The sequence below is a fragment of the Lissotriton vulgaris genome, chromosome 6 (genome assembly GCF_964263255.1).
Source record: "Lissotriton vulgaris chromosome 6, aLisVul1.2, whole genome shotgun sequence".
NCBI classification, from domain to species: Eukaryota; Metazoa; Chordata; class Amphibia; order Caudata; family Salamandridae; genus Lissotriton; species Lissotriton vulgaris.
In genome coordinates this window covers 933,474,322-933,494,351 of record NC_141694.1, presented here as the reverse complement: position 1 = coordinate 933,494,351, position 20,030 = coordinate 933,474,322, and the positions used below count along the sequence as shown (strand labels likewise).

The 20,030-nt window shown below is 42.0% G+C and overlaps 1 protein-coding gene across 7 annotated transcripts in view; it reads right to left on the bottom strand.

Annotated features, from left to right (window-relative positions):
- RRBP1 (ribosome binding protein 1) overlaps positions 1 to 20,030 on the bottom strand; it is a 331,988-nt gene that overhangs the window by 154,900 nt on the left and 157,058 nt on the right. For all 7 annotated transcript variants that reach the window (XM_086926921.1, XM_086926923.1, XM_086926925.1 and 4 more), the window contains exons 12-14: positions 13,811 to 13,848; positions 10,391 to 10,478; positions 7,335 to 7,372 (exon numbers count right to left, since the gene is read on the bottom strand). In XM_086926921.1, the coding sequence (XP_086783047.1) occupies positions 7,335 to 7,372; positions 10,391 to 10,478; positions 13,811 to 13,848 (164 nt within the window). The remainder of the gene's footprint in view (positions 1 to 7,334; positions 7,373 to 10,390; positions 10,479 to 13,810; positions 13,849 to 20,030) is intronic.

Genomic DNA, 20,030 nt, shown 5'->3' with positions numbered 1-20,030 from the left:
AATTTACTGCCCAGGCCTAATAATGTCTCGAAAGATGATTAGGAAAGATGTTGGAAGAGCAGGTCACAGTTTCGCAAAGTACAGATGTCTAAAGGATGGGGTCACCGCTAATCGAGCATGAACAGATTTAGGTGCAAGTGTACTGACAATATAGTAAGCCAGGATGTATGATGTAACAACGCATACATTTACATCGCACACCATTACAACGCAATTTTTACAACGCAGAATCCTTTACAACGAATGCCTTTACAATGCATGACATTACATAGCAGATGCTATGACAAATCATGCCATTACAACGTAAGCATAGGTAAGTATATTATTTTATAAAAAAAATGTAATTAATATTTAATTTTATTTATTAAATTAGTTTTTAATTAATTTATTTGTATATATATATATATATATATATATATATATATATATATATATATATATATATATATTTAAAAAAATAGTTTAGGTGTTTATAAATAATATTCTAACTCGAGGGGAGTGTAATAGTAGGGTAAGTGCTGGATAGTGTAGGGGTAAAAATTACTTTAATTTTAATTTTTAAAGAACTATTATTAATAAATAATAAAATTATTAACATTATTTTTTTAATTTATATAAAGTATTTTTTTTAAACTGACCCTAAAAATACCCAAGTACCCCAAAACCCAAACCTATCCCTGAACCCTAAAAATACCCAAGTACCCCAAAACTAAACCCAGCCCTGAACCCTAAAATTCAGGGTACCCAAGTACCCCAAAACCCAAACCTAGCCCTGAACCCTAAAAATACCCAGCACCCCAAAACCAAACCCAGCCCTGAACCCTAAAAATACCCCAGTACCCCAAAACCCAAACCTAGCCCTGAACCCTAAAAATACCCCTGTACCCCAAAACTATATATATTAAATTACTTTAAATGATTTATTACATTTATTTTTAATATTTATTAAATTAATTTTAAAAAAAATTGGAAATAAATAAATGTTTAAATAAAATGATATACTTACCTATACTTACGATGTAATGGCATGCGTTGTAATAGCATCTGCTATGTAATGTGATGCGTTGTAAAGGCATTCGTTGTAAAGGATCCTGCATTGTAGTAGTTGCGTTGTAAAAGTAATCCGTTGTAAAAGTTGCGTTGAAACGGTTGCATACCAGTAAGCCAGGATACAACAGTAAAGGTTTCAGAGCAGAGCTGTGGAACACACAAAGTCATACCTAACTGCCAAAGATTTCTCTGGGTTTCAGTTTGAGACAGAAACCATGTTAAAGGTTTCTTGGGTCTGCATTGTGAGAATTCCTTTCAGAGAGAATGAGCTAAAAACCTCACTCTGTGCACCCCATTAATCAAGCATTTCTGGAAACATCTTTCTTAAAATAGTACCTCTTCAAGGCCTACCCTTTACTAACACAATGTTCAGGCAACACAAACTGAAGTTTTCTGGGTATCTCTAGTTGTCTAGATTGTAGGCCTTTCGGGCAAGACATCACATGGGCTCCCAGCTGAAAGTTGAAGTAATATCTGCTCCATATTTAGCCTTCCATTCATCCACTAAGGTTATTTATGCAACAGCCTCTCCAACCCCCTTCTGCATTCAGAGACCAGGATGAGAGATTGGCTGGGCTTCTCTATCCTATTCTGGGGGACTTAGGGTGAATTCAAGGTGCACCAGCATCAGAATCTAGCGCTTAGAAACGCAGTAGCTGGAATTAAAGGCACAATTAGAGAAGAGCGACAGCGAATCGCTGTCCGTGTTAATCTAGTGAGACCAATAGCAGCGTGGAATTGCGAGCCCTCACTCCAGCAAGGTAACTGTAGCTGCCTTAGTGATCTTGTACACTTGCCTCACCTGGAAAGATGAAGCAGGAGAAAAACACATGCCGTGCTCTCCTTTCTATACACTTCGTAGATTTACAAGTAGTCACAATTTGTTAGCGTTTTCAATCTATTAGTGGTTGTATACTGAAAGAGACGTTTATTTTACTGCTTGGTGCAAAAAGAAAATGCAAATGCAGAAAGGGGCTCAAATACATGCGCTGGAGAGATAAAAATGAGGTCTGGGAAAAGCCTCACCAGTTGAACGTCCCCGACATGTACGAACAAAGCATGACAACTTGAATATGGAAGCTGGGCAAGGTTCATAAAATAGGAGACAATTGAAGCCAGAATATCTGGCCAGAACAGCAAATAGCTAAATAGACATCATTTGAATGTTTCTCTTTCCTCAGGTGCAGACGAGCCTGACGGGATTACATTTGGTCTGCTTGTGGAGTGAGCAAGAGCTGTGCCACTATTTCAAAGAAAGTGCATCAGAAGAGTGAAATATCCCATTACTAAATATATCATACCATCTCATTTGACATTTCATTCTTTGAAATAATCTGTGGCAAAAAAGCATGTTGCTTTTTGCATTTATTTTGGAGCACCTCCAAGCCCCCCTGCAAATAAATCCCTTCATAACAGAGACTATTTATTTTACTTTCCCACTACACATAGCTACCACTGTCTGTCAGAGACAGCACTGTAAAGAATATTCCACAGTTAACCTTTGCTCATGACTAGATAGCTTTCTTGTCAAGTTGGCTTCTTATTGGTGGTTTTACCCCAATTCTGTGTCTGCCCACCCCTGAAGGATAGCTCCGTTACCCTGATTTTGAGTGACTGGGTGTAGATCGGGTTGCCAACTGGCCATTTTTGTTCACCAACAAGAGCCAAATTTTAATGTCTTGGTGGGTAAAAAAATTAGGAAAATCACTAAACCGCTATTTTTACCCCCTCATCAGTTTGTGTGTAACTTAAAAGGCAAATATAAGAAAAAAACAGTGCAAAATGTGTTCTAAAGCTGCCTTAATTAATCCTGACTGATTATTATAACAAACAAAGACAGAAAAGCCATGAGAAAAATGAATACATGTAATTTTCTAATAGGATCTATTTCAGCAGCCTTCGCAGAATCTTAAAACATGAGAAAATGGCCAGTATGGTCCAACCTAGGTTTAGCCTTACACTCTTCATGATTTTTTACTTGTTTAGCACGCCGTGTGTAGGAATGTCAATTTTCAGACTACACATGCACTCTTTATTTTAAAGAAGCTGACCGTGCATCCCCCCAATCTCAGGCTGTGTGAGATGGCAGCTCCTTCGTGATGCCCTGGGTGTCTCCTCCCTTTCGATTTTTCTGCAAACAGCTATGCTAAAGATATAGGAAGCAAGTAAACAGTGCTTTCTATACTTTCAAGATGGGCGCCACATTGCGTGACGCAATGAATGGTCAGTGGTCACAATGCACTAATTCATGACGTAATCACTAAGTCAAGCAACATTGCGACCATATGGAAAGTATAACAAGCAATGTTTTCTTTGTTTTCTATACTTCGAACATAGCCCACTGAAAGTCGGCAACATTTCTTAATTATGAATTACATGTCAATGGTCCGGTTATGAAATATATAGACACACCTTGGCAACATGGTGATAAATAATAGTTATGGAGAAAGTTGCCAGGTCTAAAAAATCCGGTAGCTGTTTTACAGATCCCGCTGTAAAATCATAGTGGTCTCCTTTAAGAGAAATGTCTTTGCATCCACGGATTATCCCTTCTAACTCAATACAAGCGTCCGTATTTTAGGCTGGAATACGTTTCACATGAAACTACCCCAGGATACGACGTCTCACTCATTCACAGACTGAAAATATATTTTTTTAACATTTTTCCATTGAGGGCAGACATGTTTAATTAAAAAAGGCTACTGAAATGATAGCTTAAATGCAATAGAACAATGACAGTTTATTGTGTGCCTTATTACGCCTTATGCATTCTGGAAAAAGGCATCTGAGAACATATCATTAAATTCCCTTTCCAAGAAGTTACCAGTGGGATTTTGATTACAGCAGGTTTTCACATTATTTGTACAGGCAAAAAGTACTTAAAAAAAATCTCTTTTAGTTGCAGGAGAAATGCAGAAAATTACTATGCAACTACAAACCGAACCGTGAACTAGCTGATCGAGCCTACTCTGGTAACTAAGGGTTGCATGCCAGTCAAGAGGCTCATTGGAAGTGAATATGAAATTGACAGTCGTAGAAAATAGTGATGAACAAAACCGTGCAAACATTATCAACATTCATTCACAGTAATCCAACAAGTTCGGGGCACTGCAACTATGGGTAATATTAGCAATGGGAAGACCTTCCTCTGGTACCATATATCTTTCTACCCGCTTATCCAGTTGGCACGTGCGGCCATTTTCACAGCTTGTTACACCCAATGGGCAGCTGTTGTATGAGGTTACAACGCATTGCGTTGTAACACATGCCTTTACCACACATGCATTACAACGGAATGCCTTACCCACGCATCACCATTACCACAAATATTCCTTTACCACGCATACTTTTACAACGATTTTCGTTGTAAATTCATGCATGGCATGGGTATACTCTTGTTAATGGTTATTCCCCCACCCGAAACCCTTCTTACAAATACCCCTCCACTGCCCTTAACCCTAAATCGGACCCCTTTTTTTTCTTAAATCTTATATTCCCCTTACCGCTTCACGTCGTCTCTTCTCATGTTCTTCCGTGTTGACCTCGCACGTCGTTAAGAGGAAACAGAAGTGTCTTTCCGCTCCCTCTAACGACATGGATTGCCTCCTGATTCACTCCGCATACAAGCTGCAACAGGTGCGTTTTTTATTGGGGGGGGAAACCCCCCCCAAGCACCCTGTGTTTTTCAAGTTTTTTGGAGGGGGCAAAGGAAAATGACCTTTTCCGAGCGCTTTGGCTTTTCAGCCAAGCATGTGCATGCGTTCCATTGCCTTCAATGGCAACGCATGCACGTCAGGAGATTCAATCGCGGGAGCGCGCGCCACCATCTGGCAGCAATTATCGCTCCCGCTACTGAATCGCGCCCGCCCCCTCCTCTCCCCCCCCCCCCACCACGCGAAGGGCTCGTATTTGTTGCTTGTTTTCCATCCTTTGATCGCAACCACTTTTACTTTTGGGGCCGCTGCTTGTTCTTAGTACTTCTAGGCGTATTGCCATGCTGAAAGGACAATTGACAAGGACATCCGTGAACGAATGTTGGTTGTGGGGCACGAGATTTTTTCAAGTTTATAAATGTGCAGTGTGGTCAATCTCACATACTTGAATGACAGGATATTTAATTCTTTGCCGCATTCCCTGTAACAAGCAAAGACCCAGTCACCGCTCCACTTTAAGCGTACTGCTTTTAGCACAATGGGCGAGCCCTGATGCTAAGAGTTATGCCCCGGTATCTTTCAAATTTTTCCATCCTTGCGCCTGGCGGGTCGCTGCACATGTCTTTTGGTCTAGGCAAGCGAGCACATGAACAGTGTTTTGCCCTGAGAACTTTCAACGGGTTGCGAGGTTTACTGTAGAAATCAGAACCAACCCGCCGTGCCCACACCAATCCCCTTATATGCCCAACCAAGCTCCAAGCTATGGCAAGCACCACAATTCCCGTCCTCCACCACCATTACGCGGTCTTCCCCACACAGAGCTCCTGTAATCCTGTGCAAATAGGAGACCTGTTGCATTACGCATGTTTGGCATTCTTCTATTTCACGGAGTGCAATACGATGCCACTTTAGGTGCGTGCGTGATCAATTGTATTGGTTTAACTTGCCATCTAAATTTTACTTTGCACACAATTCTGGGCTTGTCTTTATTATGTGAGCTTGATCACCATTAACAAAAGAAAAATGAGATTCCGTTCATAGCAACATTCACACCTTTAAAAACATTGCAGGAAACATTCAAAACCACGCCTATACTACAGACTTCATGGCGCCCGCCCTTGTCTTTCGTTTAACAGCAAGGCGAGTGCGCTTTCTTTCACAGCAACATTCACACCTTTAAAAACATTGCATTAAATAATCAAAAACTTCTACTTGTGCGCTTTCAAATTTTTTTCCCAATTTTATCTTGGACTTTTTTTTCACTTGATAGGGACGTGCATTTTATTGTGTTATCAATTATCCAGAGTGCGAGCCGGATAAAAAAGCCATTAACAGCCAAAGAAACTGAAGTTTCCACCAAGCACAACTTTAGGTGCATGCGCATTCGTTCACACCTTTAAAAATATTGCAGGAAATAATCAAAACAGCCCCCATACTACAGAATTCATGGTGCACGCATTGGCTTTTAGTATAACAAGATGCGTGCATATTACTTCACTGTCCCGTCCTTATATTAAAATATTACCAGGATAATAAAAATACTACTCCTACACTACAGACTTTATGGCATATAACATGTTTTCTACTTTTTAAAACGTGTGTGCATTAACTTTATAATTGCACTGTTGGCTAAGTAACCTTGTTTGATCGTCACATAATCTCCCCAAAAATAGCATGAAGTCTTCTAGCGCATATTAGGATTTTTAACATAAAATTGCAACATGGCGCATGTAGACTCCAGAAAGGGCTGGTCGCTTTATTGGAAGTGCACAGATTCACTCAGCGCCAACACAGCATCACTCAGCACCACCACAGCATCACTCAGCGCCACCCCAGCATCATTCAACACCACTGCTGCATAACTCAAGGCCAGCACAGCATCACTCAGACACCACAGCAGGGCCGGACTGGCTACCTGGCAGTTTGGAATGCTGCAGAGCTGGGGCCTGATTTCGTTCATGGAGACCTGCGTGTGCTAAACGAAATTAGTTTTGCTTTAATTATTTCGAAGCACACGCAGGCCTCCATGAGCAAAATCAGCCACCACTGCAGTAAAATCAGCCCCCAGCTCGGCAGCATTCCAAACTGCCCGGTAGTCAGTCTGGCCCTGCACCACAGCATCACTCAGTGCTTCTTACACATTTTAATTACAACTTCTCAGCATGCTGCACAGCAGCCACACTTCTCTACAGCACAGCTTAGAAACATTGGCAAAGTCAATAGCTTTACATAAACACATAAAAGGTCCCCCAATGCATAGCCAATAGGTCTCGCCTTTGAGACATTATAAATGTTTAGTTATCCAGCACAATATGCTTCAATTAAACAAGTGTTGCATAGCTATTCACCTATAAGGTCCCAAAAGCGAGACCTATTGGCTATGCTAATGCTTGTTATTTTTAGCCATTAACACACGCCTTTACTACGTATTTCGTAGTAAAGGTATGCGTGGTAAAGGCTACTCGTTGTAACCACGCATGCGTTGTAATGCATGCGTGGTTAAGTTCTGCGTGGAAACGGCCGCGTTGTAGTGGCTGTTTCCCATGGGCAGCATCAGATTATCGAAAACCTTTCGTTCATAGCCAAACTTCTTTTTCAATTTGACTTATAGACACAGCCAACTGGCCTTACCTCGATTGCAACTCAACAACATCTGTGTGTTCTGGAGCCTGAAATAGAAAACAAGGTTTTAGTTTTCCAATAAATTAATAAATGTATCAACAGAACATATTCCGGTCGGCAAATATAGCAGTATTTACATAACTAAGAATCTCTTGACATTACAACTGAAACGCTAGGAGGCACAGGTGAGAAATATACTAATCAACGTCAAACTTAGTATCGAGAGCAGAAAGTACTACCCAATGACCAGTTGTTAGGCAAGTTCTGAAAACTGAACTCTTTTCTCAATGATCTCACTTCCCATGATGAACCGGGTAGTAAATTAAAATTAAAATCACTTGAAATGTGCAAGCAAGGAGGTTCTTTCCTGCCAAATAATCTTTCACAGCGCCCCTCATTTAAACAGATGGATGGAGCTTTGTGCGGGCTATGGTATAAAACAGTATTGGTGTTACACTGAAAAGCACAAGGTGTGCACCGAAAAACAAACATAAAAGTGTGTACATGTACCAAAAACATAACAGTTAATTGACAAAAGATAAAAATCAAATGTAAAAAATAGTTCAAGGAACATTAGCAACTAAATGCACAACGTGAACTGTGTCTCGTGTGCTATTAGAGCCAGAAAAATAGGCTATTAATTTGTGGGGGGCAGTCATCATCAGCAACCTTTGTGCCTCAGAGTAATTATGATGTTGGGCGTTGAGAAGCAACAACTCCCAACAAGTCATGTGACACAAGAGGTTTTTAGACTAACCACATCTACATCACTAAGGGTCTGATTAGGACTACAACGGTCCAATGGACTGCCACAGTCCCGGCACCCATGCAGCAGTGGTTTGACCGACGTATTACAAATTTGGCGGTTGGACTGCCATAGGAACGCTGCCATCACAGGGATCCGTGCTCACTGGTGGTCTTGCAGCGGTCTGAGGCCCGCTGTAGCACCGCCAAGCATATTATGAGTTTCCTTATACTACAGTTTTCATGGCGGTGAGGACCCCCTGTTGCCCCGGGGCCAAAGGATGCATGCAGTGGGAAACATGTATTGCCCCCTTGTATGCATGCACCCCAAGTTCCTGCACGGAATGGGTTCAACAGCACTTAGCAGATCATGCCAAGCAGGAATGTGCTTTGGCACTCCCACTGCAGTGCTTTTCTAAAGCTCAGGAAAGCGGCTTTGAAAGGCACCACTGGGGGACCGCCAAAGCACTGCCCGCCAGACAACGAATGAACTCGTAATCTGGCAGGTGGTGTGCGGATAAGTTTGGCGGTGTGGCAGCAGAGCGATGCCATGGCGGCCCACTGCCACACTGACAAACTTGTAATCAGGTCCTAACAAGCCTTTGAAAAGCTAGGAGGTCAAGCTTATAACTGAAAATGCCTCTTTAATCTCAGGTGAGTTTAGGTACTCCTTAACTTATAATACATGGCAGGTGTCACTCACCATCCCTGAATTAATGCATCCCTTCATTCACCCACTGGCCCATATTTACATTTCACTTAGTCAATCATCAACAACAAACCAAATGAACATACTCAATAAGCATATGCACAATACATGTTTAGAACAAAAGTAGAAAAGAAAAAATACCACCATGTGAAAGTGGCACGTTTTTTCTTGCAATAAATAAATAAAAAAAATAAAGATACCAGCAGGTGTCAATCCTGGAATGGTACATGCATAGTGTATTTATAGTTTAATAACATTCCACAGTTAAAGACTTATTGGCTTCAAGATAGGCCTCTGACAATAACTATAGTCAGTGTTGCAAATGGGTTCTGCCTACTTGGTATGCCAAGATTATTTTGCTTTTTGATCACCTGGTTTTGGGCTTTTTACTGTAGGTAAGTTTCACTACTAGTGTCCCAGCCATGGTAATCATATGGTAAATGGCCTACATGTACTTTCCTCCTTTTAAGATAAGGCTGCTGAGATGCAGGTAGGGTGAGGGACACTTGACTGGCTACATAGGAACACATGTGCACACATGTGAGCAGCCTGCGCATGCAAGACTACCGTAGTGCACAGCCCAGTAGCCAGGTCCAGAAGTGGCGTTGCAAAGTAAGATCTTGACCTGGGATAGGCCTTAAACATTTATGGGCTCTCCTAGGTAGGTTCAATAGGGTTTACTGGTTTATCTGCAGTGTCACTGTAATATTTGATTTGGGGAAATCAGCCTTAAAGTGCTGTTTCCCTTTTCTTAGCCCTTCAAAGTCCAGTAGGGTATCAAACTGGGGTAAAACATAACACCAACTTAGAATACGCAGGTCCCAAGAATCTACATGTACACCTTGTGGGTCATCCAGAAATGTTATATTTCTCAGGCTCAGCTCAGCTCAGAGTCTAGGCTTTTTGTCACCCTGCTGGGCTGAGTTGAAGAAACTACTCCCCAGCAGAGGGGGAAAAATGTCTCACCACACAAAAGGATTAACTAACAGTGCTTCACTCATCTCGGGAGGAGGAAGGGGTGAATACAAAAATTGCATCGGTTTATTAGCTATGACACTATGCAAAGGCTGGATAGCTCAGGCCCAGTGAACAAAGAAGGGAGCTTCCCTTTGAGGTTTTGGTGGGAAAGTTCCTAGCAATGATGCTGCTGAGGGCAGAGCTGAGGTCCCCCAATAGGAGATGTGCACAAGGACCACTTGACGACACCATCTTGGATTGTCCCAGCAAGTTGTGTAGGAGAGTTGGGATAGGAGTGGAGAGGTGATGTGGCACCCTAGGATTGGCCAAAAATGCCAAGCACCTAGAATGTCCCATCCCACTTAAAAGGCTGTGCACAGCAAAAATATGGGAACTTCCATGTAACAAAATACATGAGTGCAATCTGAAACACAATGTGAAAAAGCTATCTGCCTTCAAGGGTGGATTATTAGAAAATGCTTTTCACACCTACCTGGCTCAGCAAAGGAAGATCCAACTGTAGTTGGCATTCTTCTAAAGAACAGGATAGTTCTAACTTTTTTCAGTTGTTTTGGGCCCTTTACAACCTACAACTTCTCAGATTCCCCAAGGAGCTGCTTCAAAGCCACACCCGTACACACGTAGCTGAACTCACATTATTTTGAATTTGCTGCTCCACGGTGGTTTTCCCTTCATGAGCTTCCTTCTCCAGTGAGGAAATAAGTGCCTCCCTCTCTTGAAGCCTAAAAGGCAAATACGAAACAGGTTCAATAACACGTATTCCACAGGAGTATTGTGAAGATTTTCTGATATGCTGAATACACTTTGCTGATGATGGAATATATAGCAGTGCACCACCAATACTCATTTGCGAAGTACTCTTTCCTTAAAATTAGATCCCGGTTATAAACACTGCAAAAATACATACAACATAATTGTTCACAAAAGAGCTCTCTTTGAGCCTTTGGGGAACCAGCACTAGAGTGTCACAGCAACTGTGAAGCTTGCCTGCATTGGCATCTTTAAGGGAAATAAAAGGGAAGCTGGTCAATAGTATTTTAAACATGCAGAAAAAATAACATATTTCAATACTCAGGCATTAAGACCGTAGAAAATCATCTATTAAAGCTATGTTGAAAACTAAAGAACATCCTTAACATTCAGAGCAAGTCTAGAGTCCAAACAAAGCAGTTAAAAAAGTGGATTTCAAAGAGAACTAGTTCTTTCCTTTAAAGAGGAAATCATAGAAGTATTTCCTAAACTTCCTCTATAAATAAAGCCAATGACCATAATTAAGATCAAAGAAGCGATAATTGAGGTCCCCTTCCTTTGCACAGGATACCAAACTACAGGGTGGTCAATTATCCACCACTCCAAACAGTGGCATTCTGTTCTCTAGCTGGGCTACTTCACCCTGCAAAAAACTTTCACTGCATAGATACTGGAAATCTAGTCCCTTTATCCTGGGTGGATGGGTGACAAAGCAGCCAAAAACGGGACATGAGATTACTTTGAAAAGTCACAACCATTCGTGTGGTGTCAGCGACTCTAGGTAATGCTGGTATGTGTGCCTCAGCTCCGCCCGATCCCCATTTACAGGGGAGCATGTTGACCCTGGAATCAATTGTGTGGCCCATAACTAATGTGCACTTTGAACACACCGGTTTAGCACAGACCTTTCTACCCCAAATTCAACAGGAAAACTTTAAAACATAAAGGAACTACCTTCATTCCTACTCTGGCCCTACTTATAGAAAACAATTCAAATGTATTTGTCAGGCTTTAGTGCAAGGCCAATAAAAGCACATCCTCAAATTTAGAAGGATACATTTTAATTTGATGAGCATTCAATGTTTTAAATCATACTATATGGGAAGTATTCCGGTTTTATTTTGTTAAGTATGATTTCCTCATCGGTATATAAAACACAGCTACTTTGTATGAATCCTCTTAATCCTTAGACAACAAACTTAAGCCCTTCCACAGTGCCTGGCAGCTTCTGATGGATGCACCACCGTCATAAACCAGCCCATAGTGTTAATGTAAGAGTTTTTTCCAATTAAAAATTTAAAAGACACATTTTATCAAAAGTGAAAGCTCATCTGCACACGAGGAAAATTAGGCGGATATTGGCGTAATATAGGGTCTGCACTCTCAGCTAGTGCATGCACAAATGTGAATAATGGTAGAGTCAGTGATGGTTATTGCACAAGTATGCATATTGCACAAGTATGCATAAAAGGACAAATGTATGTGCTAAGTAAGCACAAGTGAAGGTAGTTTCTTGCCCCACACTTGGTAGACTTGCCTCAGGTCCAACAGAGTTAATTTCACCTACACAGCCCTTGCGCTGTACTTGTGAAATCTCTTGTATTTTATATATATTAAAAGGGGGCTCTTATCATTTTTTAAACTAAATTACTGTGACCATCCGCTACTGTGTGGAACTTTTTTGTTGTTGTTGCTTTCCCTGGCTGCAGGCATTGAAGCAGCTGTGTTACATTCTTGATCATTTCATCGTGAGGCCACTAAGGAGTATTCATTTGATCTCACTTTACATTTTATGTGGGCTTAAGTTGGTGAACTTGATTTTATGACTTCGTTTTGGGCAGTAAGTGTGCCTGCATGAGCCATGTGAAGATTTCATGTCACTCTCTTCCCATATTGAAAGAACTAGACAACACTGCCATCTACTGGTTATTGTTTTTATTGAATATATTTAAAAAATGGTCTTTTATACATTTTCTCTTCAGGTTCTGAACCGAGTACCGGTAGCCAACTTGGATATCAAGTCGGAAATCTTTGCTTTTAGGTTTCGCCTGCACAAACAGCTTACTACTAATCAAACAGGCAAAACTTAATGCATTTACCAATGTTTGTTTTTTTGTGTGTTATTTTTTTTTTTTGCATCGTTCGCCAACGCACTAGTGTCTGATTTACATTCCTACTCCTTTACTAATGGCTGGAATGTAACCACAAAATACCAGTGCAGGGGCAATTTTGCGTCCACATCTGGAATGTGTCCCATGCACCTTTTAGACAAGCAGAGACGTTTTAAAGCATGGGCAAAGTGGGCCCCACTTTTTAAGCATCCCCCCCCCAACCCCCAACCCCCACCGCCATTAACCTTTCAGACCTGCTCCCACACTGTATAGCGTCAGTAAATATAACCAGTGTGTTTACTTACTTTCTTTTTTTGAGCTTGCCCAGGCTATCCAGCCAGGCCGGTCCCTACCTGGCACCGTATACCCGAATGGCTTTAACAGACTAGCTACAGAGTAACCACATAGATATTGGGTAGAAGGCTTTGTCAGACCACTAGTCTTTCTGCTTTTGCGGCTAGTAGGTCATGGGTCAACATGCAGTGTGGCATTATACGCTCCATCCATGATTGCATCATCGACTTGGAGCCGGTTACGTCGCTGCAATCACAGTGCCACCTGATACAGAGTCCCTTTTCCACACACAGCAGGAGCTGGAGTGAGGTGAACAAAAAAACACCTTCCCTATGCACAGACCCAACAGGTGAGACAACAGTCCACAGCACCACATGCAATGGGATGGTTTGAACGGATAATCTTTGTTTCTCTGGTAATGGAGAGTCAAGATGTAGGCTGGCCAAAGAAGAAGGGTTGTAAATAACACAACCAAAGTCACTGAGGGCATATAGGAACTGAGGGTGGATAATGAAACCAGAGTTGTTCTAAGCAGGGTCCCCAAATTATGTTTGGCCTGGGCTTCCAAAGTCCTTCTGATGTCTCTGAGGACTGAGGTGTGATTACATATTTAAACCCCTTTTCTCTACAGATGTTGACACAGGGAATCTATTGCTAAGCACTTGGAAAAAGGAGGCACGGCTGCACAGGACTTGCTTACACGAATGGACCACCCACAAGTTGTACTATTCGTTCGTAAATACGAAGAACTGTGTGGGTTCCGGCTGGCTGTACACTGTGCAGAAATCTATATAAACCTGGCCATGTGTCATCCTTCTCCCCTTTAGTACAGCTGCTGAATTACAGCTAATGAAATTAGAAACTAATGTTACACGGCCAAGCATTTGTAAAGAATGTACCTGTTGCGCAGCTCAATCATTTCTGCTTCTTTTGCTGCCTGCAATGGAAAAACGTGCTTGAGTTTACATAACACAAATACAAGTGAAAAATTGCAGTTTTATTAACAATTATGAGAAAAAAAACCTGGTAGAGCGAGGACAATCATTATTTAGTAATTGGTAACAAAAATGAAATAATGCAGGCACCCAACAAAGCTGAATCTACTAAAACTGGCTATGAACAATATTTTAATTTGGGTTCTCTAAATGTCAACTCTAACATTATCAACTAATTAGAAGCATTTGCATATGCTGGCAGAAGAACTGTCATAAACTGAGGCCTTGGCATGATTATCACGTCACATCCTGCTTGTCATACAAGTAAAAGATCCTCTCACGAGCGAGCGCCCTCAAAGTAGCCGAGGGTTTAAAGGCCACTAGTCAGGATAGAGCTCAAGGTGACAACAAACACAATGATTGACTCTTTTCGAATCCCCATTCTCTTCCAAATGCTCAACTTCTTGGACAGGTAGCAAAATAGCTATGTAAGGAGGAGTGATGCACCTCCAGGCTAGTCACACCCCTAAGGTGGGCTGCCTGAAGTGAACACAAAAATGTGGATTCCACCCTTTTGGTTGCTGTGAAATTCAGAACTCTGGGACGGGGTTATGCCCAATCCCCACAGGAAGTGGCCATATAGGGGGTGTAGTGAACACAAGGGTAAGTAGCCCATTGGCTACTATCCTTCACTCCACTTAATGCCCCTAAATTTAGAATTTAGGTGGCCCCCTGAAACCAGGCAAACAGATTCCCCTGACAAAAGAAGGAACAAGAAGAACCAGAGAAGCGAGAACTGCCGACTACTGGTGAACGTTGGCACCAATCACTGCCTGCCTATCTGCTCCTGTCCAACAATTGCGACAACCAGGCTCGTCCTGCAGCTGTGCATCCTCCAAAAGCCTCGGAGGGCCTCCAGTACTTCGCCAAGCAGTAAGGATCCCTCCTAAAAAGGAGGAGCCCCTTCCCTGCAGCTACCGACCACAAAGGCTGGTTCACTGGGTCCACCAACACAGCAACCACCAAGGAAGAGATCACTGTGCTCCAAGAGGTCAGATTAGTTTCCCCACCAAGTGAGAAGAAGCCAGGACCAACCAAAGTCGCACTACACCAAAACCAAGTGGTACCAGATTTCCTAACAACAATCAAAGTTTGTTCAGCCGACTGTTGCGTGTTTATCTAGGTTCCTGATCGATACTGCGACCGTATGCCCCTATTCGGCTATAAATCCATTTATTCCCTATATTGGCATAACCGTTCAAGTGCGATATTCAGAAAGTCATCTCTGGCCTCACACGAACAGAGCCACATTCCAGAATAGCTCTCTGCCACTTCCTTTGCAACCAATTAGTGCAATGACAGAGCAGAAGTCACTATCTGAAATTCCTAGATTAACACTCCGAGTTCTTCAACAAGATAAAAACTCAGCAAACCTGGAAATCCCCGCTTGCTGTGTTTTGATTAGTAATGGAACTCTAATGAGCAACTGATAGCTATCACTTCCTAGTGACATCTTTAATTGACGTCTTATGTCCAGCAAACTTGCGTCAAACCAGGCACCTGTCAGGTATAAATATTACCAACGTTGCCTTAAGCAAGAGCCTGTTGCTAGCTGTTGTATGCTGTCTGCGAGCAAGCCTGCTGCTGCAGCCAGTGTCCCATTGCTGCTGTTGGTGAAGCTACTGATACCATTATCGCTGCTAAAGCGCGAACGATGGTGTGGTGAGCTTAGGAGCTGAACAGCCGTCCCTCTGCGAAGAGCCCAGCAGATGCCAAGCTGCCCGCGGACGCTGTCCCCCCTCCTCCTCGACGCGCTGAAGAGAGACGCTGCCTTTCTTCTGCTGAGAAATCCAGCTCCAGCGTTTCTAGTCTGCCCTCGCGGGTGACTGGGATACAGAGTTCCTCCTGAAGGAGATACCAGACCTCCATCATTCTATTCAGAGGTATGCTGTTGACTAAACCCTTAGATGAGAATTCTTGAAGCAAACCTTGGCAAAACCAACTTAACTTAAAGCTACTTACTTACTCGCCTTCCAAGTGTTAGGCTTAGGTCAGGCACACTGGGGTAGGCGTAGTTAGAAGCACCAGTTGAGTATTTTAGCCTAATGTATATATGACTGTATATATGTTTTATTACTTTTAAACCATTGTATGGCTAAGAAACCATATCAATGCTTTTACAGTATTATTTCGCAATACTTATCTTACTGTACGTACTTTTTATAATAACAAGTCTTGCAATTGTGGCAATACATTTCTCTTGTACGAGAAGAAAGACTGTTCAATAAATGTTAACCCTTTATTGACAAACGCCCGTCTCTCTATTCTCTATATATCGTGAAAGTAAACTGCACTAACCTGACTGAGTGAAATACATGTCTATTGTTTCACACGACCCTAGAGATTGACTCTTGATCTGAGGAGCAAAGTTGTCATGTTGCACGGTTGTTGGAAAGCTGAATCCCTTCTTGTCTGTGCCAGGGAAGCTGATCAATTTCTATGCAGAGAAGAAAGTTTCCAGTGACCTCTGAGCTAGTTGGTAACAAACCCAATTAAGTTTAGCATAGTCAGTAGAGGCCTGGAAGATCCGCACTTCTACGTCGATACTACTGTTTATGTTATTCCAATGCGCAGGGCCTAGTGGGAAACTAGGAACTACACTACATGGCGCCCAACGTTTGGTAAGGCGATAAACTAACGCAAGACGTTAGAGTAACTCAGTCGTGCATATTTCACACAGACCCCTTTCTCCCGTAAATACTCCAATAGACGTCTGGAGTGGGTGAAAGGTTAAAATCCGGCCGACCTTAGTAGGAAGAGATTCCTATGTAAAGCTCTGGTTTATTCAACGTTGAAGGATACAGTGTTCCAAAATATTGTGCACCTAATCTTTGTCTCCTTGGAGACCAACTCTGCAAACCTTGCATTTTAACAATGCCAGGAGAAAACGGAACCACTGGGGGTGCAGTAAATGCGACTCAGCAGGATCCAGACGATACGGTACCGGGTGCAATTATCATCCCGGTCCACTTAAGAAAATCTATAACGTTAAAACTTATAGAAAACGGACTGACACCTCAAGGTGGTACAGTAATTTTCGTGATAGAGGCTCACGAGTATCGGCAGACAGAGGTATTCTATTCATGGATAAACTTTCCAGCGGCAAACGCTACAACAAAAGAGTTTCACTATTACAAAATAGAGGAACCTCCGGAAGAGTACGCTCCTTTCGAGGAGATTGAAATTCCACTTAAATTTCAAGAGCACCTGCTCTGGTTTAATGGCGCCCTAAAACACAATGATCACATTACCAGGCTCGGTCCACTAGGTAGACCAGGAGCAACGTGGCCGGTTCTAGCCAGCTACACACCACATCCTGACATTGCAAAAATGTCTAAAGAAGAGCTGTTAGTACAGCTAAAAACACTAATAAAAATACATAGGCAATTAGTCCAATATGTAATGCGGACTGCAACAGTCCAGCCAGCTGTTAATGTACCACAGCTGTCCCCTCATCAGGAGAACACTAATAAAATTACACCACAGAACATACAGTCATGTCTTGGTAAAACACCCGTAAAACGGGAACAAATTCCTTTCTGGTTAGCACAGAAAATCACTCAAATAGAGGCAGTATTTCCTGATCCTACCCCTATAGAGAAACACAGAATCTTGACAATCTGCCTTCCTATGGGAATCGCACCACACGTGGAGGACTGTGACACTTGGGGTACAGTCTTTGCTTCCATTTACACAAAAACACACGGTGTTCCGTCTATGGCGGTAATACCAGAAGTGCTAAAACAGATTAAAAATGAATACGGTCCAGAGCCCGCTTTAAATCTTGGTATGAAATTACTGAAAGACTTCATGCAGGTCTCGGCTATATTATTAGCCAACATAAAAGGAGAAGCAGCATCTGTGGCGATCCGCCAGAAGTTGAAGGAAACAGATATAAAAGATCCTGTTGAGCTTGCCAAAATCATAGAAAAATGCTATGAAGAATTAGGTAGAGACAGCTTGGGTGGAAAACCAGTTAAGCCCCAACTGCTCGAAAATCCTGAAAAATTATTTATTAAAAATAATTTAAACACTCCTAAAAAGAGCTGGGATGGAAATAAACAATCCACTCCCAAGGAAAAAGTTTTCCAGTCCAGAGGAAGGTCTCCTCGACGGAGGGAAAGAACTCCGACTCGAGAACACCAGCTTCCCCAGAGGGAGCCCTCTGAGAAAAGATATAACCTTAGAAATAGGGATAATCTGAAAAAACCTGATAGATATCAAAGTATTGATACACGTCCCTCTCGATCTTTTTCACAGAAATCGGAAAGAAGAGGACGGTCAGACCCAGGAGAGCACACCAAGTCCAAAGACAAGGAACCTGCTCAGAGTAAAAAATCTCAATTTCAGAAAAAGAAGGTAGCCAGTATTAGAGTAATCAACCATGCCGAGAATACTGAGGACACAGTTGAAAAACGGGGAGTGGGCATTGACAATGTTGGACAGTGCAGCAGAAATCAGTATAGCGCGCAAGATCTTGATGAGTCATCTGGAGACAGTGGACACGAATGAATACATTCAGGTTGAAACTGCCGACACCAGACTTAGCGAGCCCCATAAGATATACGAAATTACATTGCGTATAGAGGGTGATAAGACTAGGAAAATAGAGGGTCTATTTTGGATAAACTCTCAAAAGGCTATGATATTCTGTTAGCTGAAAAAGATTGGCCCCCGGAGTTTGTCAGGGAGTGCCCTCGTGGCGAAGAAGTGATTATGCCTGCCTTCTCGAATCACATTCCGATTCACAAAAAATATACATATGCAAGGAAATGGGCAGTGGCCCAGGCACCTGCATTATATAAAAATCATTAGGATGGGATGAGGACTCAACTCCTCACAAAATCCAATTAAAAAGTGAACCAACTGCCCAACGGCAGTATCCCATTAAGCAAGAAGCTAAAAACAAGTCAGGGAGATTTTAGATCAACTAGAGTACCAGGGGGTGATTGAAACATGCACCTCTCAAATGAACAATCCTTTGTTTCCTGTCTCCAAGCCTGACAATTCATATCGTCTAGTTTTGGACTACAGACATCTTAATACATGTTGCAAAACTTTTGCAGTACAAAACTCGCATAGTGCAGCCCTAATGAATAACATAGTTAGGAAAAAATATAAAACGACATTAGACATATCTAATGGTTTCTTTTGTCAAAACATTGCACCAGAAAGCAGATATTTGACCGCTTTCTCTGCATTTGGGTCGCAGGAAAAATTCTGTCGACTCCCACAGGGGTTCAAGAACAGCCCAGGACTATTCTCAGCTAGGGTAACAGAGTTACTACAAATATATGATGATGAGGCATTATCTTGCGTAGATGATATCTATCTCACAGACGACGACTTGGATACTCACTTGAAAAGAGTGAACACCATTATACTTGGGTTCGCAGCAGAGGGTTACAAATTCAACTTTAAAAAGTCTTGAATTGCCCATCTGACAGTACTATTCTTAGGGTACGAATTATCAAGTGAAGGGAAAAGCCTAGCGGACAACTTCTTAGAGACGTGCGCTGTACTCCAAGCTCCAAAAACGCTGAAGAATTTACAATCCATTCTAGGTTTTCTGAATTTCGGAAGAGCTTACATACTGAATTACGCAGAGAGGGTTAAACCTCTCTACGAACTAATTAAACCCGATTTTAAACAAATCAATTGGACTCAAAAACACACAGAAATTTTGAGATCATTGCAAACAGACATGTTAGCAAAAAAAAAATTAGATACACGTGACAATACACGCGGTCTTGTAATCCGAGTCATCCCAGGAAGATGCGGATTCACGTACCTAACCTCTAATGAGGGAGAAAAGGTACCAATTTCAATTAAATCTCACTTGTACACACAAGCAGAAAAAGCATTCAGTCACACAGAAAGAACTGTGAAAGCAGTGCAAATTGCATTAGCAAATGAACGAGAACTAGCACACGGCAAAAGGATTAATATCCTCACAGCGGAATCCGCCTTCGAGGCGCTATTCAGCCCAGTAAACCTGCCTACAGTGTCACTGGATCCGAAATGGATACAGTGTGTAGATTCTCTAGGAGCGGAAGATGTGAAATACTATTTCGCCCCGCAATTCAAAGAACTGAATGGTTTAGAATATGAAGAAGAATATCCT